The sequence below is a fragment of the Rhinatrema bivittatum genome, chromosome 5 (assembly GCF_901001135.1).
Source record: "Rhinatrema bivittatum chromosome 5, aRhiBiv1.1, whole genome shotgun sequence".
Taxonomy (NCBI): Eukaryota; Metazoa; Chordata; class Amphibia; order Gymnophiona; family Rhinatrematidae; genus Rhinatrema; species Rhinatrema bivittatum.
Window position 1 is genome coordinate 114,349,712 of NC_042619.1, and position 24,150 is coordinate 114,373,861.

Here is a 24,150-nt window from a genome sequence, read left to right on the forward strand (position 1 = left end):
CACCAACTTGGAACATCCTCAATTTTTACATTTAAAGGAAACTGATGCACTTGAACAGCTTCAAAGGACGGTTGCGCTTGCTTCAACTATCAACATCTATGAATCTTAAGATGGATGTGCTGCAGAACTCTGTGTGTGTGTGTGTAAGTAAAAGAGGCACATATATACTGTTCAGAGAACCATGACCTAAGAAAACCATAATTATCTGAACAGGTTATGGCTCATAAACACTGAAAAAAATATATCTATTATAGATATACACACACACCCCCCCAATTGAACAGACTGTCTACTCAGAAGGGCAGAATCCAACAATGACTTACTGAAGGATCCTAGATGTTAAAGGGAAGTGCTATGGGGAAACCGTGTACAATATTTAACTCTTGGGGCTTGATTCAGCCTTGGAGATTTGGGCCTCGGCTTAGCAAACAATGGTTTAATACTGAGTTTTCCCAAACATCTATATTTGTAAAAGGGGATATTCAGTTGCTATTCAATGTGTTTTAAAACTCTTAAAAATGTAACTGAAAAGGCTAAAAAAAAAAAAAGATATTTAGAGTACACAGGAGGCAGAGACTACCAATAGGCTCCATTACCGGGCTCCACTCTGCCAAATAAGTAGTTGGGAGAGCAACTACAGGCAGATTTCCTTTTGACTCTGTAGGTTTATGTTTACTCATTTTCTTGATTAATTGCATTTTATTACATTTGTAAAACAAAGCGATGTATATTAAAAAACCATGATGCTTGTACTGCATCCAAAACAATCAGGATACCAAAAAGGTTTTAGTACTGAAACAGCTCTGGTCTCTCTACTAAATAACATCAGTTTATAAATTAGATAGTGGGAAGGCTGTCCTAGTATTTTTTTTTAGCTATGAATGCAGCCTTCAACATTGTACACCATCATCTTTTGTTGAAGCATCTTCATTATAGTGGTTTGTGGGATCTTGTACTTAACTGGTTTCAGTCCTACCTAATAGGTCCTATCTAGTCAAAAGGGACTCCACTTATTCCAAACTGCATCCCTTTCTTGTGGGGTACGTCAGGGCTCCATTTTATCCCCCACATTATTCAATTTATATCTTGCTCCCCTCGTTACTCATTCAGAGTTTAGGTTTTAATTGTTACTACTGTGTAGAAGATATCCAAATCATGGCCAGTATGAATTCTGAGTCTCACGACTGCTTAGCAAAGTTCAATACCTGTCTTAATAAAATATCTAATTGGCTTTATTCCTCCAAATTGAACGCCTCCTTTAAACCTCTTCCACATGGGGTGCTCTCTATCTCTCTTACCTCATCTGTGGAGGTATCTCTCATATTAAATCGGTTGAAAAGCAGTTTCTGCATCTTGAACACCTGTCAACTGCTTTTCTTAAGGCACTACATACTGAAGTAAGCTCTATCATTAGCTCTCTTATCAATGCCTCCCTCTCTGAAAGTGTGGTTCCTCAAATATTAAAAACAGCAGTGGTGCATTCGCCAATTTAAAAAAACCTGGCTTGGATCCCCTTGATTTAGGGAATTTCTGGCCTATTTCCTCCCTCCTGTTTTCGGCTAAGATCACTGAAAAAATTTACAATCAGTTACAGGAATAGTTGGATCCCAATAACATCCTTGATAGTTTTCAGTTTGGTTTTAGGCCTCAGTACAGTACTGAAACACTGCTAGTATTAGCGTTCAACACCATCTGCTCAAGCTTCAACTCTGGTTCTCAATAGGGATGTGAATCGTTTTTGAACGATTAAAATTATCTGATGATAATTTTAAAATCGTCCTAAATCGTTAGAGTGCACGATACAATACAAATGCCCCCGATTTATCATCAGGGGCATTTGTATTGTATCGTTAAATAGGGCACGGGAATTATTTGGGGGAGGGCAGGAAAACCGGCACACCAAAACAACCCCTAAACCCACCCGACCCTTTAAAACCAATTCCTTACCCTCCCCCACCCTCCCGAACACCCCCCTAAAATGTTAAATTACCTGGTGGTCCAGTGGGGGGGGTCCCGGCGCGATCTCCCGCTCTCGGGCCATCGGCGCCATTTTGGCTGCCACTAATTAAAATGGCGCCGATGGCCCGATAAAATAAAAAACCCACCCAACCCTTTAAATCGACCCCCCCTAGCCTCCCCCACCCTCCCGACCCTTTTTTTTTAGGGAGGCCCGCGCCGCTAAAAAAAAACCAACCCACCCAACCCTTTAAATCGACCCCACCCTCCCGACCCCCCCAAAACCTTTTAAAATTTACCTGGTGGTCCAGGGGGGCCTCGGGGGGCCTCGGGGAGAGATCCAGGGGGGCCTCGGGGAGAGGAGAGATCCAGGGGGCCATCTTTACTCATTAGCCCCTATTATACTATAGGGCTAATGAGTAAAGATGGCGCCGGCCATCCAGTGCTCCTACCATGTGACAGGGGCCGGCCAATGGCACAGATACCCTGTCACATGGTAAGGGCAAAGGGGCATCGGCACCATTTTGTTTTTAGAACAGCTGATGCCTGGAAACGGGAAATCTGTCCCCGAGGCCCCCCTGGATCTCTCCTCTCCCGAGGCCCCCCTGGATCTCTCTCAGAGGCCCCCCTGGACCACCAGGTAAATTTTAAAAGGTTTTGGGGGGGTCGGGAGGGTGGGGTCGATTTAAAGGGTCGGGTGGGTTTTTTTTTTTAGCGATGTGAAATTGGCGATGTGAATTGGAATCGGAAACAATCCAATTCACATATCTTAACGATCTCCCTTCCCCACAGTCGGCAGCAAAAGTGGTGCCAGTCTCTCTTCCCTCCTCCCACATACACCAGCCTTTCTCCTCAGCCTGCACCTCCTAGCAGGTCAGCCGCTGAACAACATGGCATCCCGTGCAAGGTTTACTCTCAGGGTCCCCCTTCCCTTGTGGGCTTGCACAATCACAAACACATGTTGACGCAAAAGTGCAGTGTGGTCACCCTGCTTATCGACCCTTTGCAATGGCCCTGCCTTCAACCCCTCCCTTCCTTCTTCTCCCAATCCTGTATATACCAAGCTCTCACCTCTCCTTCCCCAACCTCTTTAGACAACGGTCTCTCCTCTCCCTTCTCCTGACACCAATCTATCCCTTTCCCCAACTCTATCATTTCTCCTCCTGCACCCCTAAGGATTGCCAGCCATCCAGTATTTGGCTGGTCTGGCCAGTTTTCATAAAGAGAGGCCGATGGCTGACAGGACCTTTAAACCAGCTAATATAAGTGCCAGTATTCTGCGGACTGCCAGACTCCAAATAAAAAAGACGCCCCTCCTTTGGATCTCCTCTTCTTTAATAAGAGGCCAGTCCAAGACCCAACTATAGCAGCAACAACATGTTATCTAGCTAGCCCACTGGTGACCCGGTGGAAGCTGGAGTGTCCCCTAGGCCTCGAGCTACCATTTTCAAAACGGCACCAGCTGGTTGATGTCATATCTTTGCCCTGTCATGTGAAAAGGGTTTTCAAACATTTCATGCCGCGTAAAAATATTCTCTTTGAATAACCCTGTAGCTCGCTGGAAGTAATCTTACAATGCAACATGCATTCAAGTCATTTTCTGAACCCTACATTAAAAAGCCCAATTTAATACAATTACAAAAAAAATTCTCTCCTTGTGAGAAACAATGTACAGTAACAGTTGATCTAGACTGAGTATCTTCTGCAAGTTAACAAGGCAATCATTCTACTTGCAGAGCATGCTTTGATATTATAGCCTACTTGCACAAAGAATGCAGTCCCTTACAACGAAGGCAGGGACCAACTTCGGAAACCTCTGCAGAACTATCAACCTTTCATTTACCTTCAGTGCCTTGAAAAGATCGCAGATGTTGCTCTTTATTTTACAGTGACGAAACTATTTTGCAACTGTTGATTACAGAGCCTGCTCTAAGAGGACAGCCAAACTATTATCACATGATCAGCTTACACAAAGCACAATTGTCTAACGTTATGCGAGAGCAAAATATAGACAAAAGTACCACATGGAGGGAGAGGGAGATGAAAGCGAACTGCTGTGAAACTTAATGAAACCCACTGAGTGCCAAGGGCAGACGAAGCCAAATTGAATTTTAAAAGGTGCCAAGTATGGGGTCTATAATCAGAATGGCCCTTGAGATAAGCAGGGCAACTTTCCTTTGGAATATTTATGCATGAAAGAAAAATCTAAAATATTTGTTCTCCAGACTTCCTACTTTTTACTTCATCTGATTCCAGTGCTCAAAGGCTGTGCACACTTTGGTGTTGTCCAGTTTAATGTTTGTTACAGCCTTGCTACTCCTTCAGGTCATTCACTGTTACCAACGTATTTTAACAGCATTTATTGGAGTGTGTTTCAAATATGTATTTAAAAATCGGTAAGGTGACTTATAAATAACTTTTAAAGAAAAAATTAATATAGATCCCTGCTTAACTATAGTCCCTGATCCCAATAAAACTGAGCTGCAGCCATGCGATACTAATACTACTTACAATTTGTTTAGTGTTACCAGATGTACAGAGCACTGTACTTGTGCACATAAGAGACAGTCCCTGCTCCATAAAGCTTACAAACTACAGCCAAAACAAATAAGTGGTTCCAAGTTAAAATCAAGGCAGCCATGATTGGAGAGAACCAAAGTTTATGATTTAAAAGCAGCCTTAAAAGATGCATATTTTTGTGGCATGTAATCGAGGAGGGAGACTATTTTCATCTAACTGACGGGCCGATTCAGTAAAATGCGCGGGAGAGCCGGCGCTCCAAGGCGAGCGCCGGCCCTCCCAACGCGAACCCAGGCCACTCTCCTGGGTGCACGATTTTGTATTCAAATGAGGGCCAGCGGTAATAAGGAGGCGCTAGGGACACTAGCACGTCCCTAGCAACTCCTTATTGGCAGAAGCGGCGGCTGTCAACGGGTTTGACAGCCGATGCTTAATTTTACCGGCGTTGGTTGTCAAACCCGCTGACAGCCATGGGTTCAGAAAATGTACGCCGGCAAAATTGAACGTCCGTCTTCCAACCCGCGAGCCGTGGGCTGATTTTTTTTTGGGGGGGGGGGCCCTCCAATTTAATATCGCTATGATATTAAATAGGAGGATGTACAGAAAAGCAGTTTTTTCTGCTTTTCTGTACACTTTCCTGGTGCGAGCCGAAATTAACTCCTGCCTTTGGCCAGGCGTTAATTTCTGAGAGTAAAATATGCAGCTTGGCTACACATTTTACTTTCTGTATGGCGCGGGAATAACTAATAGGCTCATCAACATGCATTTGCATATTGCGGGGGGAGGGGATGGACACGCGTTTTCCTCGCGCTATTACCCATTACTGTATAAGGGGTAATAATACTGAGTCAAAAAACACACGTCCAGACGGGGGCTAACGGTGCGCTCGGCCTGAGCACACCATACTGAATCGGCTTGTGAGTAAAGATGCAAGAAGTCAGGCCTCTGCCCTTCTAAAATGTCTATAGAAGTGGGAAGGGGATGGATGAGGAGGGTAGGGATGGAGCAGAGAAAGCAGGACTGTAAAACAAATCTGCTCTTGAAAACCAGCAGTTAGTGTAGCTGGGTTCAAAAAAGGTTTGGATAAGTTCTTGGAGGAGAAGTCCATTAATGGCTATTAATCAAGTTTACTTAGGGAATAGCCACTGCTATCAATTGCATCAGTAGCATGGGATCTTTTTAGTGTTTGGGTACTTGCCAGGTTCTTGTGGCCTGGTTTGGCCTCTGTTGGAAACAGGATGCTGGGCTTGATGGACCCTTGGGTCTGACCCATCATGGCAATTTCTTATGTTCTTATGAAAGCACCATGAGCTCCACATAGCTCACCATCTTTTAAACAAAAAAGAGAGAGAGAGAAAATGCTAAACCAGGAGCAAGAAATTGAAATTGCAAGTCATTTTTCTCACCTTAGAACAGTTTGTAGGCCTAGGCTGAATCCACAATGGGCCTGATTTTCAAAAGCATTTACATGCTTAAAACTGGGTTTTACATGCGTAAATGCACTTTAAACATATAAGCGGGCTTTTGAAAATTGTTACAACATATGTCATTAAATTGGCAATAGGTTTTACCCTTTGAAACTTCACCTGAATGAACAAAGGTTTATGCAGAGATGATGAGCATCAACCATCCTTTTTACTGCTCACTTCAAAAGAGACTGCAGACCTACAGGCTGCCACCATAAATAATTAAGTAATAACTAAAAAAAATATCTGCATTGCTGAAATGAACCTCTCTGGTGTGTGCTGATGGCTTAAATGGAGATTGGAGGAGTTTTATGGGGCAGCACAACAAGGCACTGCACTTGATCCAGAAAGTATAGTACAGTAACTTTTCACCAAGATTTAAAACTTTTTTTTTTTTTTTTTTTTAAATCAAAAGAAAAACATTAGCAAAATTCACAACAGGTAAGCCAGGACTCATGCTAAACAGCTTATTCTTACTCAGTCCCAGAGAAAAAGACAGCACGGCACAACAAATTCAACACGGCGTACATTCCTGGGGGGAAATGTTTAAATCCTGCAGACATGCAAGTGAATTTTCAAAAAAGGGGAAGCTTATCCAATAGAGTTTCCCTTTGAAAATTCGGGGCACAGGGTACCTGCGGACTTTGGTAACGCATGGGCATTGGAAAATGAAATCCCTGTTTGTGCTTTCCATTCCCTACGCTAACCTCACCCCTGGGTTCACCCCTTTCATCTGTGGCTAAAAATACGCAAGCTGGGAAACAGACGGCAACATTTTTAACCACAGAGGAGGGCACGGCGATATTCAGCCTGGAGGAGCTACCCAGCTAACTGCTCGGTTTCCTAGACAAATTGCTTTGAAAACTGTCCTCACCTATGAGGGAGGTGGGATGGGGGGAAATTAGATGATGTCTTTTGGATAAAGATTGCTTACTTAACCGAGACTCTCACAAGAATGTTTTCCATAATGAGTCCTATTCTGTGGAATTTCCTTCCTCTTGCATTGCAATCTAAAGACAGTTTCCTTACACTTCATAAGCAAGTCAAGGCACATTAGTTCTCACAGCCTTTTCCAGCAGATTAAGTTTTAATGAGGTTCTGTTAATTTTATTATTTATTATGTTTGTTTTTAACTCTGTTGTTCCTTGTTTTTTTCTTATTTAAAAAAAAAAATTAGGGTAGAAATTAGGAACAACTGAATAGAAATACTGGAATTAAATATATATCTTTAGAATATATAATCATATATGAGGATACATCAAACACATCCCATTCAATTTTTAACCTTTTTATTTCTTCGTATTTTTCCACACAAATTTTTATCAAAAAACATCCGTATAGCAGAACAACTTCTTGCTAAAACATACAGATCCACTCTAAAATCATTACAAACATAATTGTTTCTCAAAAGAGCCCACCACGCTGGAAACTGTCCATATTCATCTTTCACACCCAATCAGGCTTAATCAAGTTGAATCATCTTAGTTTTCTTTTTCTTTAAGACTGCACCATATTCACAGATGTACCATATTCACAGATGTGTTCACAGACGTCTTTCCAAAAGTTCAGATATCCCAGAAGTATTCACAAACGTATTTCCAAGTTCACACACCCCAACATAAAGGCCTCGATGTTTCACCACCCAAACGGCTTCATCAGGGGGAATTTTAACAATAACTTTCATCTCATATCGAAAGTATCTCATTTAAACTTTTGGCTCTGTTCGGTTTTTACCTTCCATTTTCATATTCCAGGCGTAATTCAATGACTCTGCTTTCCCAAAAAGACTTGCCTTCCCTCAGGCAACAAACACCATTACTGGCTGCTACAATTGTTCAATCTTTAGAATATGTTGTGTTTGTACACAGCAACCTTCCAAATTTCGTAAAACCCCCCTTGAGACATCCCGGGCAGAATGCAAAGACTTCATGGTAATGCCTCTCTGGCTATTATATTTGGCAGGCCCGGATGAACCAGTTTATTGCATAAATTCAAAGGTGATGCAGATACAAAGGATTTATTAAATTAAAAAATAAACAACAACATTTATTAACTAGGCTATGTTTTTAATATTATTGGTCAAATTAAAAAAAAAATATTAAAAACCAAACATAGCCAATAAACTAGCAATGGCAAGGCCTTCTGAAAATGCCCCTCTCTTCCACCCGTACCCCCAATCTGATGTGCATACAGGTTTCCAGGGCTCCTGCCGACAGTCCGGTATTATGTGTTCAGAACGGACTGTTGCCAGCTTTAATTGTTTGGCTACGGAACTTTATTAAACCCTTTAATCTGCAGAAAGGAGCCAGAAAATTAAAATCACTATCCATGTGCATGGCTTTAGGAAGTCGTCTCTCTGAAATTTACAATGCCATTTTACATTACACAGATAATTGCTGTATCCCAAGACACCATTTGATACCTAGACTGTCAGATCATAAAGGAAGACTGGCCACTACAGACTCACTGCAGTGCGTTTACTGGAGAAAATGACTTTTAATTCTTTGTTAATCATGATATATTGAAGTCTTGCAGTTTTGCTGCTGAATATAAAGTACATTTTTTAAAATTTGAAAAGTTCAAAAGAAAGACCTTGTATGTCCCTGTAGTATTAGAGGAAATGTGCACTCCATGTTCTGATAGCTCATCAAAGACTGCAATTTCTTTATCATGTCCCTGGGAGACCAAAGTGCATCAGCGACAGCCAGAGAGGGAGACCAGAAGAGGTAAATGTTCCACGCAATAAATAAATGATAAACTCTATTGATCAGAGCCATTTTGATGCTTCAGCAGAAATAGCCGAAAGATGTTCTGTGACTAACCAGAGGCCTGCAACTGTCACAGTCTACTGCACACAGTATAGCCATGATGGACTGCAAGGGAATGACCAGAACGTTAAATACTAGCTTCTTGCTTTCAGTTAGGTCATTCCTGTAAAGAGTTAATAAAAGCACAGGACTAGTTCAGAACATATGGAGTTTCTACAGGAAAGCTCCTACATATACATTTTTCCCCCTCCCTGCTCCATTGGGTTTCCAGCTCAACTGGAATTTGCGTCCATGGGTAATGGTGCTATAAGCCTTCATTTACAACTACCCAGGAATTTCCCCTCTTCTTTTATATTCCTCTCACAACTTACTCAGCCCAGTCATTGCAGCGACAGTCCCTGGCCAGGAGCCATGCACCAGGGCTCCTTTCAGAACCCTGCAACTGTGGACCCTGAGTCCAGCCACCAGATGTCACTGTTGCACGATGACTGGAATGCCCTCCATCCGGGGCTGCAAGCACTATCTCACGGGGCTGCAAGCACTGCTATCTCACTTATCGAGCAGAAAACCTGAGCTGGGAATCAAAGTCAGGTCCTTCTCATGGCAGCGTACAGCGCTGCCACTGAGCCACAGAGCTAGTTCCTCCTACGATAATGTTTATGAAAAGTCTGTATTAGTTGTGAAGATGAACGGCCTGATTTACAAAGCTACTTTCCTATAGACGCAGTTGGGGGGTGGAGGGGGGGACGACCTCTTAGAAAATCAGGCCCAAAGTGGGTCCCAATGGGTGGCTCAATCTCTGATGGGTTGAAAAGTTGCCAAGATGGAGTAGGGAGAGGCTGGGAGGTGCTAAGAGGGAGCGGCACAGGCAGCAAGACTCTGAGAGTGAGCGAGCAGGAGAGGCAGCAAAGTGCTGCAAGGGAGGTAGTGAAGTGCTCAGAGGGAGCAGGAGAGGCAGCGAGATGCTGAAAGGGAGGTAGTGAAGTGCTCAGAGGCAGCAGGAGAGGCAGCGAGATGCTGAAAGGGAGTGAGAGAGGTGCCACAGCTGCCACCCAGCATTTTCTCAGAGCCCAGTGAACTCAGTAACAAGAGACATGGTTCTTAACTTTTCCAATTCAGACTTACAAAACAGACAGGGGGAATGTGTTCATGATCACTGCTCATTCCTCCCTCACCATCCTACTTTCAGCAGAAATCTAATTTTTCTGCAAATAGCAGTCACTGCTGTTTTTATAATTAGTCAAATAAAGGTTTTTCTACGTAGATTTGTATATAGTTTTTGCCTCGGTTTAGTTCCTGCTTGTCGTTTGGTAGCAGGAGGAAGATCTCGGCAGTTTGATGCAAAAAGCGTTCTAAAAGCTCATTCCTGATTTTTTTGGCAACTGGCTACCCCGCCTGGGGGTAACCGTCGCCATTCCAGGAACGGTGCTTTCCCGCGGCACTGAGCACTTTTGGTTTAATAGGGTGCTCAGCAGCTCTTTCACTGTAGCGTTTCCATCTCTTTGGGCTTTGACTTCCACCCAACTCACTTCAGCAAAGGAGTTTTTTGTTTTTTTTGCTGTTTACAGTCTGAGTGATGCAACACAAATGGCGGTTCTTTTATCCAGTACTGACCAGTCCACTAGCTGCATGCTAGGTTGGAGGTCTTCAAGTATCTTCTCTGATCCTCACTGTCATACAGGGTCTTCCCATTCATTAACATTGGGGTTAGCTTTCTACAATACAGGCTTTCACTGTGCTTTGTGCCAGGGGTCCCCCCATGAGGAATCCTTCGCTGGTGAAACAAGGGCCTTTCCATCCGACCCAGGAAACGATACATTACAGTTCACAAAAAGAACGTTTATTGTGTGAGGCATTACAATGTATACAAGGAATGTTTATTATGTGAATGGTAGTGAGTGTAGGTGTGCACTTCAAGCAAGTGAGTGTTTGTAAAAATATGAGTGCTTATTTATGACCAGTAAGGTTTTCAACAATAGCTTGATGCACGTTGGTGATATTTATGTATTATATGACAAATACAGACTATTCATTATGATTTTATGTATCTAATCGTTCTTTACATTCATACAGATGGAATTTTTATGTATGTAAGCATTTGGATTTGTATAGCTTTATTGTAGAATCATGTATTAAGCGATATAGTAATTATTTATCAACAAACTGCTGATGTATTTTAGATTTTTAATCCGAACATTTAACAATAGTGTTTTTTCCCCAAGGATAGGAGACAGACAGATACAGATAAATCCCAACTGGATGAAAGAAGAAGGAGCACTAGCGTATGCTATATGTTGGCATTTAAAACAAATCATTATTGACATATAATTCAAATAAAGTTAAAATGAATGAGCACCTGAACAATTAAACCCCTAATATGGCACAAATACATTCATACATGGGTAATCATATAGAACATATGAAAACACTGATTGCTACCTATACAAATCTATTTAATAAGTTACATCATAGCTTTGGACCATGAATCAAAGAATATGTTTGTTTATGTACACATTGAATGGATTTGTGAGTTTATCATACCTAGCATTGACTTCATATTGTAAGACAACTACAGGTGTAGAACCATTGTTCTTTTACCATGAATTTACCATGAGGAGAGATTTCTGTGGGGAAAGCCATGATTCTGAGACCCGCCCCCTCCCCTGACATCATCGCAAACGGATCCAGGCAGTTTGAAAGGCGCCAAGCCAGCAGGCGCTTGTGATGGGGAGGGCTACCCACCAGTGCTGATCACCTTGTAACAGCTAACATCCAAGGTAAAAAGACAAAAACAAAATTGAAAAAACTGCCTTTGAAACTGAGGAGAGATTTCTGTGGGGAAAGCCATGATTCTGAGACCCGCCCCCTCCCCTGACATCATCGCAAACAGATCCGGGCAGTTTGAAAGGCGCCAAGCCAGCAGGCGCCGTAGGGGTGCGACAAAGGGGCACTCCCCTTTGTGCACCCTTTGTGTTATTTGTTTAATATGCTCCTTGTTATACCTTTTGCTTAATTGTTAAGAACTTTGATTTTGATGATTTTATTTTTGTAATCTCTTAGCCTGAGGTACAAAAATTTTAGATTGTAAGCCCTTTTAGGGGATAGTGAATTACCTATTGTACCTTATTGTAAACCGATGTGATATCTCTTTTTGAAATGAACATCGGTATATAAAAATGGTAAATAAATAAATAAAATAAATGAAAACACTTCTTTGATTCACACTCCAATGCTATGATGTAACTCATTAAATAGATTTGTATAAGTAGCAATCAGTACCCTAGCTCTTCCAAATATCAACTCTGCCTTAATGTCTGCTTCATTACAAATCCAGCCTTTACTCCTCCTTTCCAAGACTCTCCTGCCCTGGAATCACAGACCTGCCCCCAGCCTGCTTCTAACTGAATGTGCTCAATTGCTCCCTCCCCGTTATGGTGTCTAGGTCTAAAGTACTGCCTGCTAACAATTCTCCTTTGGTTGACATTCGTCAAGGTTCAGTGCTTGATACCCCTTCTCTGAGTCTCCTGATTCCATCATTGAGGTTTTCCTTTCTCTGACATGTTATTGATTCTCAGCTCTTCCCATCATTTCCTTCAACACCTTTTGTCCTACAAAAATGCCTACCTATGCCATGGCATTATCATGGATATTCAGCCACCACCTGAAACTCAACAGGGACAAAAACTGAGGTCCTTTTTTTTATCCTCATTTAGGTTTTTCTCTCTCTTACACATTACTAGCGGTGTGCCGCAGGGATCAGTTCTTAGACCGGTTCTTTTCAACATTTTTTGCGATCAACATTGCAGAAGAACTGTCAGGAAAGGTTTGTCTTTTTGCCGATGATATCAAAATCTGCAACAGGTTAGACAGCCAAGAAGGTGTGAAAAACATGAGGAGGAATCTAGAAAGGTTCAAGGAATAATTTAGGGTCTGGCAGCTAAGATTTAATGATAAAAAATCAGAATTATGCATTTAGGATACAAAAACCCAAGGGAGAGAAAGTATAGGAGGTGAAATTCTTCCAAGCCTGAAAGAAGAGTGGAATCTGGGGGTGATCGTATCTGATGATCTTAAGGTGGCTAAACAGCAAGAAAGGCAATGCAGGAAAAGGGAGGTGATACTGTCCCTGTATAGGTCCTTGGTGAGACCTTATGTCAGGGATTAGAGGTGGACATACAGCAGCTGCCAGTCAGGACTAAGGCACCAGAACAGAATCAGGAGGCAGAGGTCTAATCAGATAGACAAGTTCGAAACAAGCAGAATTCATGCAACATCAGGAGGCAGGACAAAGCCAAGGCAGACAGAGATCAAATGCTGTCAAGGGGCACGAAGCAGTCAAGGCAGAGTCAAGGATCAGGCTGGGACACAGGTGACAAGAGCAACGCCCAGAACCAGACCTACTGCTCAGGCATTGGCTCAGAGGACCGAGCTTCTTTTATAGGAAACCAGTGATGATGTCATCAGAGTACGCCCTCAGGAAATCCTGGGCCTATAAAACTGCTGTGCTGGTGAGGCCCCCTTAGACAGAGCTGCAGGAGGCAGCAGATGATCAGGATGCCAGGAACTATTTAGGACTCAGGACCTTGAGGTACAGAATGCTTACCGCAGTGCAGCACCTCACAGTCGGCAGCATATTACACCTCATCTGGAATACAATCTGGAGATCACAGCTTCAAAAAGATATAAACCAGATGAAATTAGTAAAGAGCATGGCTATTAAAATAGTCATTAGTCTTAATTCTAAAGAATATGGGAACATACTTAAAGATCTAAAACATGTACACCCTAGAGGAAAGGGGAGATATGATAGAGACATTTAAATATCATGAAAGTTTCCATGCACAGGAGGCTGTCCTCTTTCAATAGAAGAGAGGATCTAAAAGGAGGGGTCATGGGATGAGGGTGAAAGGGGGGTAGACTCAGGAGTAACCTAAGGAAATATTTCTTTACAGAGAGGGTAATGAATGGAATAACCTCCCCATGGAGCTGATGGGAGACAAGGACAGTATTCAAATTCAAGAAAGCATGGGATCTCTGAAGGAATAAAAGCAATTGCAAAACTGAATTTATTTATTTATTTAACATGTTTTGTATACCGTCATTCAGTTTTGCCATCACAACGGTTTACAGGAAAAATATATGAGGACAAAGTAACATTAGGGTTTTAACAGAGAGCATCATAGTTGAAAAAAGTTAGGTAACATTGGTGGAAGTAATAGTAGGGTTAGTTATTATATATAGGAAAAAGTTCTTGAACGACTATTGTAGGTTTCGAGGTTGTGTTGAGAATTCATGGGTGGACCGGGTGGTATCTCTGTTTTCTTGGTGTTTTCTGGTTGGGAGTCTGTTGGTGTTGATGATTAAGTGCGTCTGAGAAGGCTCTGGTAAATAGCCAGGTTGGTATGGATGGGCATAATAGATAGGCCATATGCTATTATTTCTGTCATCATGTTTCTGTTTGAAATAACTGACAACTTATTGTAATGAAAAACCACTTACTGTGCTGAATGAATCTGAAAATATTTTGTTTTCACTTCTTGTCAAGTACTCTTGTTTAACAAGAGCTAATGCTTGCAGTCATCCTAGACCATCTCAAAATGACAAGTAAAAGGGTCATCTGGATTAGAACTTCCACTTACAGAAGTCAAATCATACATCATTCATTCCACGACGCCCACCGACTGCTTACTGTGATCCACACTGTCCAGTGCTGTACCACGGCGTCGCTGATAGAGCGACGGCGAGACCAGGGACATAACCTAGTCGTGTTTTCAGGATTTCCACCATGAATGCTTATGAGGTATAGCTGCATACCATGCACGTGTGTGTATATATTTTTGCATATTCACTGTGGAAACCCTAAAAACCAGACTAGTCTGTAGCTCTTGAGGGCTGGATTTGGAGACCCTTGCTAGTGGAGAAGAAAAAAAATGTCATTCACTGGGAAAACAACTTTTGAAACTACAAATAAGCATTTTAGCTAATTCTTATACCACAATTTAATACCGAGATTCTGGTTTGTGCCTACTGTACATATTATAACACTAAGGGCCTGATACACTAAGACATTTCTCATACTCTATAAAGACCCTAAAAACTAGTGTAGAAGCACTTAGGCTGCGAAGAGACAATCTGTGAAGAAGAAATCAGGTTCCGACATCAACCACAAAGACTACCAGCACCAAAACGTCTTTCCGCTGTTCCTTTTCCCCTAGGAGACAGAATCTAAGTGCAGGAGAAAACGAAGAACAGGAAGGAACATATTTGGGTAAAGCTCTTCACAGTTCTTGTTCCCTCTCTCTCTCTCCAGGGCTGCCTTTAGACAGCGTGGTAGCATGGCTTGATTGCAGGATTAGGAATACCAGCCCTCCTAAGCAGAGGAAACGGACATCGCTATGCAGATTAGAAACATCTGTCTGTGGTAAACAAAACAAACTTGGAATTTTTGGTTAAATACCAAGTTCAGGCCTGTGCAAATAAAAGAAAGGAAAAAAAAAACCCCTCATCTATCCCGAGTAAAAGGAAACATTTAATCAAGCTTCCCTGTGCTCTTTTTGCCCTGATCTTCATAAAAAAGCTTGGTTTTAAGAAAGCAAGTCAGATATAGAATAAACATGGAAAGCTATTTAGTGCAGAAGCTACTTAGAAAGACATAGCCTCTCTTTTTTCACCAATTGCCTGGCTTGGTTAATGACTATGATTCTGATTTCTTAATAGAACACTGGATTTTACCATCTTGCAAACGGAATATTTTGTTCTTTATGTGTTGTAAGATTTGTTCTCACAGTTTTGTACTGTATTGGAGCTGGCCATCCTTCTTGTGTTTTATTCTCCCACACCAACACACTAATAAAGAAAACAGAAAAATCTACATAAAACAACCAAATCTATGATAGAATATTTCATGTTTCCTGGAGGGACGTCGGTCACTGCCTTATATGCCAGCGTAGCTTCCACAAATACAGGCGGTACCTATGAAAACCGTCAACCAGGCTTTCTAATCTATTTTCTTCATAAAATATTGCATGTTGCATTCTTCCATGTGCATTTCTGTCCTATGCTTATTGTGGGCTTTGCTTCCTTCTAGTGACCATGTTCCTACCCCTGTCTCTGAACGTTTCTCTCTGCAAAACATGTTTGACAGAAAGAGTGAATGGATTTGGTCAAACACCTGCAGAGCGGATTTGGGCAGGACACAGAATATAGTGGGCTTGCTATCTTTGGAATTTGAGCCTCCCTTCCCCCCCCCCCCCCCCTAAACTGTCAACACTAACTTTTCAGAGCAGCGTGCAGAAAACCCTCCCTGAAAAGCGCCGGAAATATTTTTCTACAGATTCTTCAACCCTGGCCAGTGCGAGCCCCATCCTAGGCCATTGCCCAATCCCACCACTATATTTGGTGCCTGGGTAACTGCTTTGCACCGCAAGGTAAAGTAACCAAAAATTAACTTCCATTTAATCCAAATTAATTTAAAGTGTCACAAACAATAGGCAGCAGATAGTGCTAAATCGTTTGTGTGAGCTGGCACTGCGTGAATCTATCATTTCCACTGACTTCAATTTTAAAATCTTTTGCGGAAGGGAATGCTTATGGGTTCGACTTAAGCCGAGCAGTCGCTATTTATGGACCTTCCTACACTGCGGGATGAACTTCAAACAGATGCAGTTGAGTATGAGTCTGGGGATGGGGATAGGAAATCTTGTGATCTTTGTATTTCATAACTGCATTAATGCTATTTTGGAGGAGGATAGCACATAAGCGTGAAATTAAACGAGCAGCGGATAAGAAAGACAAAATTGTGGAAGAGATTCAATTAGTGGCCCACCAGCAAGAAACAGCTAATCACTAAAGTCCCACTTACACTGCAATTTTGCTTGAAATTGCAATCTCTTGCAATATTAGGCTTCCACTGCAATTTAAGCAGGGCCTTATGGGTGTATTGATTTACAAGGGTTCGGAGAGAGCAGGATACACTGTCAACACCACATAAAAATAACATAGTAATGGTAAAAAATTCCACAATTCAAGCAAGCAGCAGTTACACTGTTTGCCAGTGGACCAGAACAACTTTGGAAGGCTTCCCCCACCACAATGCAAGAAGATTTATCCACTTGGAGCCTCAAGAGAATAATAACCACTCAGCATTGAGAGTGTGGTACAGGAAACTCTTGTTACGTCCACAGGCCAAAACAGATGCTACAAACAGTAAGGCCATGAAATGCAGACAGATACCAGTCCGTGCTGTGCCTCCTGCCGCTTGGAACATGAGTGGTGAGGGATCCCACTGCACGATTTTCTGAGAACGAAACAAGGCTCCAGCCTTCCAAGCAGGCACAGCAAGGTTGTGGAATTTCTCTGCTGGTAAGAGTATGGGGTGTAAGATGTCGGGGATGAAGCACAGGTGGATAAAGCGAAAGATGAAGGGTGAGCCAAGCCCTAAATGAGTGCTTAAGACTGCCTTTCCCGCTAAAATTCTAATTAATATTTATTTTAACTTGTAGCTCTGCACTTTTATTTGTGTTCCTTTGTCCTCACCAATAACATCCTTTACAAGCAAGTGCTGTAATTGAATTTCTGAAAGGGATTCAGTTTATTTATTTATACAGCGCCCTACCCAGGGCGCCACACAGAAAACAAAACTCCCACTAAATCAAGGTAAGCAAACAAAGTCGTTAACAGAACAGTAAAAAAGCAACATGTACTGGGAGAGCGAGATCAGCTAGGGCGACGGCCGAAAAGCTGGTCTGAAGAAACGAGTTGTTAAGTGCGAGCGAGAGGACAGAGTGGGGAGTTAACCAGCCATACCTGAGGTTTAGTGGGAGAGTCCTGGTTTGGTCTCTGTATTTACTGTTCCCACAGGAAAAGCAAAATTATGCTTTGGGGTCCTGTTTTAGGCTATGGCCCTGGTGCAAGCTCAGATTTGGGCTAGTCTGACTCAGTGACAGCGCTCTCCCCTTCCTGCCGAGAGTGGTGGAGGAGGAGCCTAGTGGTTAAAGCAGCAGACTATGAGCTAAGAATCTCAGGGTTCAAATCCCTTCCTGCTTCTTGTGAGCTTGGGCAAGGTACAACTTTTCGGGCCGATACAGTACAGTGCGCGCCGACGGAGCGCAGTTAACCCTCTATTGGACGCGCGTTTTCGATGCGCTAGTTTTACCCCTTATTCAGTAAGGGGCCGAAAACGCGCGTCCAACCCCCCGAACCTAATAGCGCCCGCAACATGCAAATGCATGTTGATGGCCCTATTAGGTATTCCCGTGCGATTCAGAAAACAAAATGTGAAGCCAAGCCGCACATTTTGCTTTCAGAAATTAGCGCCTACCCAAAGGTAGGCGCTAATTTCTTCGGGCACCGGGAAAGTGCACAGAAAAGCAGTAAAAACTGCTTTTCTGTGCACCCTCCGACTTAATATCATGGCGATATTAAGTCGGAGGTCCTGAAAGTTGCCAAAAGTAAACAAAAACAAAAAATTTGAAGTCGGCCCGCAGCTCGAAAACCGGATGCTCAATTTTGCCGGCGTCCGGTTTTTGAACCCGTGGCTGTCAGTGGGCTCGAGAACCGACGCCGGCAAAATTGAGCGTCAGCTGTCAAACCCGCTGACAGCCGCCACTCCGGTCCAAAAGGAGATGTTAGGGACACACTAGTGTCCCTAGCGCCTCCTTTTACCTGTTTTTACCGCCGGCCTAATTTGCATTCTGAATCGCGCGCACAGGACAGTGGCCTGTGCGCGCGATTCAGTCTTCTGCGGACAGGGAAACCCTATGGTACCTGAAGGTAATTCAACTTGAGCTTCCAATGAAAAGGTGTGAGCAAAAATAAAAAAAAAAAAATTACTGATGCACCACTCAGAAGGTTTTCCCATGAATGTGTGTCACAGTTTCTGAACAGCACTGCTGGCATGGGTGATGAGGCTCAACCTTCTTCTCACCCACCTGTCAGTTTCACTGCTTCAGTGTTCTGCGTTGAAACAGCAGGATGAAACCCCACCATATGTACTCTTTTCATTAAGTGGGCAGAGATAATGGTTCTGCCATCGCATGTCATCGTGGACCTATGTAGTAAATCGCACAGACATCCGTGCAGAAACCTGCGCAGACACACCCATGGGCGTGTGAACACCCGTGATCGAATCTCGGGGTAAAAGCCTTTCTTTTTTGAAAAAAATAAATAAATTAGTGGTCCAGAAGTTGATGTGAAGAGCAATATCTAACCCCCTCATGATCAGACTCAAACCGCCAGCAAGAGCATGAAATGCAGAATGGCGATTTTGCCTCATTGAGAAGCTGCCTTCTCTCTACTAGCTCCATCCACCACTTGTTTGAGCTGCAAAAACATCAAAAAAAACTGGTTTCCACACTGGCGATTCAATAACTCCTGCCCTGACCCAGGTGCTAAAAACCCACATTAACTTGATCTCCCTGCTAGAGCAACTCCTGGCATTGCCCATGATTAGATAATTGCCTCCTTTGCATGCCATCAGAATGCACTCGTGCAGAACCTGCCGCGGGTTTTTTAAATGGCTTCATGCCCACATTTTTCGCACACTGAATATGTTTCTACATACCAGTATGAGACTAGAGCAGGAAAAATGGAGAAACCCATGGCAGCTTTAGCACTGCTTATTTCATTGGCCCCTATGGACTGTTTGTAAAGTGTCTTTGTTTTCAGTTCTAGAAAACATGGTAACCCCGAGTTAGTTCTTGCAAACATCAAAGCATCCATAAAGTGCAAGTTATCTTTTACTGAACCAACCAAAATAAATTATATATATTGTGTATAATTGTATATTAGCTTTTGAGGTCCCATAGCTCCTTTCTTCAGCTGTCTCTTCCCAATGCCTTCTCAGATGTCTAAGAAGCCTCAAAACTTAATACTGCATAAAAGATACCTCCAAAGTATTCTCTCTTTCCTAGGAGGAGGAGTACAGCAACAAATATTGTTGAACGATACAGCTTTTCAAAGGCGAAAGAATACTCCATGTATTTTGAATCATTCTGATAGTTTAAAAAAGAAAAATTAATAACTGCACCTCAAATTAATAAAGCACTCCAAAACAATAAGTAAATAACAATTCTGAAAGTCCATTATCCACATGTTCTTATTTAAGGAGCAAGGGAATAAATAATCTAACCGATGCAGGTGGAAACCCCTGGAACTTTTTGCGACGGGAAAGTGGTCACTCAGCTCCCATCCAGCAACAAACATCTGCCTCCGGCCGATTTAAGGGGTGCCCGAGCCCGCCCTCCACCTGTACCCGAGTTTTTTTGTTCAATTCGCCTTGGGATATTTGTTGCTAAATGGGAGCCGGGCCAAGAAGGCTCAGCAAAAGCGAGCGTCGGATGGAAAGAGAAGAAAGAGGACAGGGGTGAGTGTCACGTGGGCGCGGCTCACCTCCCAGGAACTGGATGCCACCGGCCACCCGGCCCACGGTGCGGGAGACGAGCTCGGTCACGCAGCAGCCCATGAGCGCCGTCAGCGCCACCAGCAGGAGGAGCCCGCAGCCCAGGCCCGTCACCACCGTGCAGATCCGCCACTCGGCGCTGGGGATGGCCGCGAAGGACGCGTAGCGGCCGCACTGCTCCACCATCACCGTGGTCTGGCGGCCCTCGTCGCGCACCGGGTAGGCGCAGCGGCGGAAGGGCCCGAACGAGACGGGCTTGTCCAGCTGCGCGCCCAGCAGCCAGTAGGGCAGGAAGAAGCCCACGCAGGAGGCGGCAGCGCAGAGCAGCGACAGCAGCGCCCAGAGGAGCCCGGCGCAGGTCAGGCTCGAGGCCATCTTCTCGCCACCCCTCGCCTGAACGCCGGCGCGGCGGGTGTCCGGGCAGGCGATCCGCGTGGTTGTTCGTCAGCCGTCCAAATCGCGGTCAGTCTCGGCGGAGGCGAGCTTCAGAGACCCGGCCAGCCATGGCTTTCCCCTCTCGTTTTTTTGCAGCCTTCGGGATCCCTGATCGGGGAGCAGAAGAGACAGGAAAATAATAAGGGGGAAAAAAAAAAGTTATGCGCGCTTTTGGAAGAGCGAAAACAAACAAACAAACAAAAACACCGGAGGGAGCAGTCCGCTCTACCACTGCACAAGAACTGCTCCCGAGTTTCAGAAAAAGAAGTGACATCTCTTAGTGGAGGAAGAAGGGGAGGAGATTTTTTTTTTTCAAAACCATTGATCGCTCTTTTTGGAGGAGGGGGCGTTTAGGATCGCCCCCTCCCTGTACCAAATTAATTCCCACGTCTATTGACTTGAGAAATAACGTGAGAATGGTGCTAAGCGCAGTAAAAGAAAAAAAAATGTACTGCGTGCACTTTGGGGACATTTAAGGCACCACACAGTTGAGTTTTGGTCCGTTTCTTTATAACGCGCAGAGACGCGCTTTGCCAGATCTGGCTCTTAGCAGGACTTTTATCTCAATAGGCTGGCTGTGAGATAAACCAAAAAAAAAAGTGTAATATAGAGTGTGCTGCTTCGTCCCTTTAACGAGGTCTGAGACCGTAAGTGAGCCATTCAGTCATCCCTTCTCTTGCTATGAGTCTGTTTCACTCCCCTCCTCTCCCCTATTCTTTTCATCTTTTCTTTTTTACTCTTTCTGTCAGCTTGTCTTTAGCCGTTCTTTCATAGCTTTCAGTATCTTCCTCGCTGTCAGGGGGCTGTTTGACTCTTTACGACAGATTTCTCTTTCTTTTCGCCCAGAACTCCAGCCCGTGACAGACTCTGCCCATCCCCCCCATCGGCTTACCGGGGGAGGGGGAACTCCGCCGCCGCCAGCTCCTAAATCTGAACGGAGGGAGAAGAAGCGGCGGAGGTCTGCACATAACGTTTGTGGACTGAAGCAGGACAAAAGGTGCCGGAAACTTGCAGAGCGTCTCTAGGAGACATTACAGATCCGGTCGCGTCCCCCAAAGCAGTCCAGCCTTACGCAGCCTAGTAATTTTTTTTTTTTATTTCTCGCAGTCTTGTTAGGGGGGTGGGTGAAAGGAAACGATGATTTCTTATTTACTTACATTATGTTCCGAGGAGCTGAAAAAGCTGAGCTTTTTTTCAGATCCGCTCAAATCTCCCCGCTGCCAGGCGCATATCTAACTTAACAGGCTTTTTTTTTTTTTTTTTCAGATTCAGCAAACCCTCAAAAAAAAAAGAAAAACTAATCAATTTGCAGAAAACGCGTCTTTTCAATTGAGAAAACGGTGTGTAAGCGGTGTGTGTCTCTTCGCCGCTTTTATGTGAGAAGTCGCCCTCTTTCCCGAAGATTGTAATTACTGCAAAGGGATTCTCGCAGCAATAAAACTGAAGACTGTAAATGCAATTTTCGTGTTGGCAGGCAGCACACGCAGTCTTCTCCACCCCACCCCTCCCCCCTTTCGCCGAGGAAACGTTGTTTTATTGCATTCCTAAAGATTGAGAGGCAGAGGCAAGGGGTGGGGGGAATATGTTGGTGTCAAACTCACAGGGGAACCATCAATCATTGCAGTCCCCGCCCCAGCCCCCACCCGGGACAGTTCCTTTCCAACAAATTAAAAATGAAAACAAGGATGCCGGACAGATCATTCCTACCCCCAAAAAAATACATAACGGTCAAAAGCTGGAGCCTCATTTGCTCAGCTTTCTTTGCAGGACGCTTTGTTACTATAAAAGCAGAAATACAAAACATAGAAAAGTGGGGGTGGGGAGGGTGCGTGCCCTTAAATGGAAAAATATGAGATGGTCTCGGGACATGTGAACACGGAATGACTGGTTTCTGTCTTTGACTCAGGGTTTTAATCTTAACATCTGGAGCTGTATTTAAAAAAAAAAATGCAGTGGCAATTGAGCACTGGCAAAGCTTACCTTGATAAAATTAATACACATTCCAGTTCTCACCTTTTACTTTATTGCACAGCAACTTTGTCTCCTTGCTTTGGCCCTCTTTCCAGACTTATTGGCTGTCTGGTGACTTTTTAATTTAATTTTTGACTGACAGCTTGTGTTGGCATCCACTGACTTAACAGCAAATCAGCAATTAAGAAAGCATGTCTGTGCTAGGGGAAGTACCTACCTGCACGCTGCTCTAAGCTGTCTGCTAAGGTATCCCAGTAGTGGGGGAGGGGAGGAGCTTTAATATGGGGGAGGGCTGGCTAGTCGGATCAAGAAAAAAAATAGTATGCTCACCTGCAGCCTGACAGCCATCTGAAGCCTCCTACCCCTAGCCAGGGATAGGGGGGATACAGAAAAGCACATGGATCTCCTTGCCAACAAAGATCCTGATGTAATAAAGTGCACTCAGCTATGTGCGCATTAACACAGTATTGTACACATTTTTGTGTATACACCTGTTCTCCTGATATAAAAAGGAGTTTAGCGCACAAAAAATGTTTGCACAAACATGAATAAAAATGTATGCACAAATTAGCACTCCTCTATGCAAATCCCTTTAAAGCATTAGCTATTGCCCCCAAAGCAGGGGTAAATAAGCTTAACTCACGTTTTTCTTAATGCTGGATATTTAATTGCAGGTCAGAGATGGGAGTAAGTTTCTTGCATTAGGGTTAGTTTATGGCGCTGAGCCTGGAGTTCATGGTGTGGGGGTTTTGTAGTCAGGATTTATGCCTCTTAAAAGATGATTTTTGCATATGTTTCCTATTTTTGGGCATAAAACATGTTTTATGCAAATCTGGTTTCTGTATAGAAAGCATTGTTTATGCGCATAAATCAAATTTTCTTAACATTTGGATAGGTGGATCCACAACCAGTGGGTTATGCTCCCCTACCAGTAGATTGAGCCGGAGCAAAGCTGATGTCACGGCATATATACCACTGTACTGACATCAGCCTGCCAGTATTCTCAGTCTCCAGCAGAAGGTGGACGTGTTTCTCCATACTGGGGATTGCGTTAAAGGTTTTTTTATAGAAGGAGAAAGAAGTTTATTGCCCCGCTCTCCTGTGGTGATATCTTATAGTCCCTCTCTCAGTCGAGTTACTGAGGTGATTTTTTTTGGATCCTTCCCTCAGATGAGTGCCTTGGTCCGGTAACTGGTTTTTCCTGGCATGCATTTAGCTGTAAAAAAAAAAAAAAAAAAGCTGAAAGGCAAGCAGGTGCAGGAAGCCGAGCATGGTGGTGAAGGTATATGCCCTCTCCCCCAGCAGCTCGAGACCAACTCTGTACTCAGCTGTGATGGGCTAAGCTCAAATAAAGAGTAAAAAAAAAAAAAATTAAAAAGAGGGGGAGTTGATTTTAGGGAATCCTCTCCCCTCTGGTCTTCATGTTCGGTGAGCTAATCTGACGTCCATTCCCACCTCTGGGGAAGCTTGGGGAACTCAGGCAGCTTGGCAGGTTCAGCAGCCTTCTGGGCTAGACTCCGTTCTCAGGCTTAGATTGTTCGCTGCTTGGTAGGCCGTGGCGGCATTTGTGTGCTTTTTCTCTACACATAAGGCTGCCCTCTTCAGGTACTTCAGTTCACGCTTGCACACCTGGCTG

The 24,150-nt window shown here is 43.6% G+C and overlaps 1 protein-coding gene and 1 long non-coding RNA gene across 3 annotated transcripts in view; one reads left to right on the forward strand and one right to left on the reverse strand.

The window, feature by feature from the left end:
* LHFPL6 (LHFPL tetraspan subfamily member 6) overlaps positions 1-21,839 on the reverse strand; it is a 362,729-nt gene extending 340,890 nt beyond the window's left edge. For both annotated transcript variants that reach the window (XM_029602761.1, XM_029602760.1), the window contains exons 1-2: positions 21,701-21,839; positions 20,099-20,651 (exon numbers count right to left, since the gene is read on the reverse strand). In XM_029602761.1, the coding sequence (XP_029458621.1) occupies positions 20,099-20,483 (385 nt within the window). In that variant the 5' untranslated portion in view covers positions 20,484-20,651; positions 21,701-21,839. The remainder of the gene's footprint in view (positions 1-20,098; positions 20,652-21,700) is intronic.
* On the forward strand, positions 21,202-23,940 carry LOC115092150. Its single transcript, XR_003856919.1, has 2 exons — positions 21,202-21,623; positions 21,810-23,940. It is a non-coding gene; the product is annotated as an uncharacterized LOC115092150 (long non-coding RNA).
* Positions 23,941-24,150: the final 210 nt, after the last annotated feature.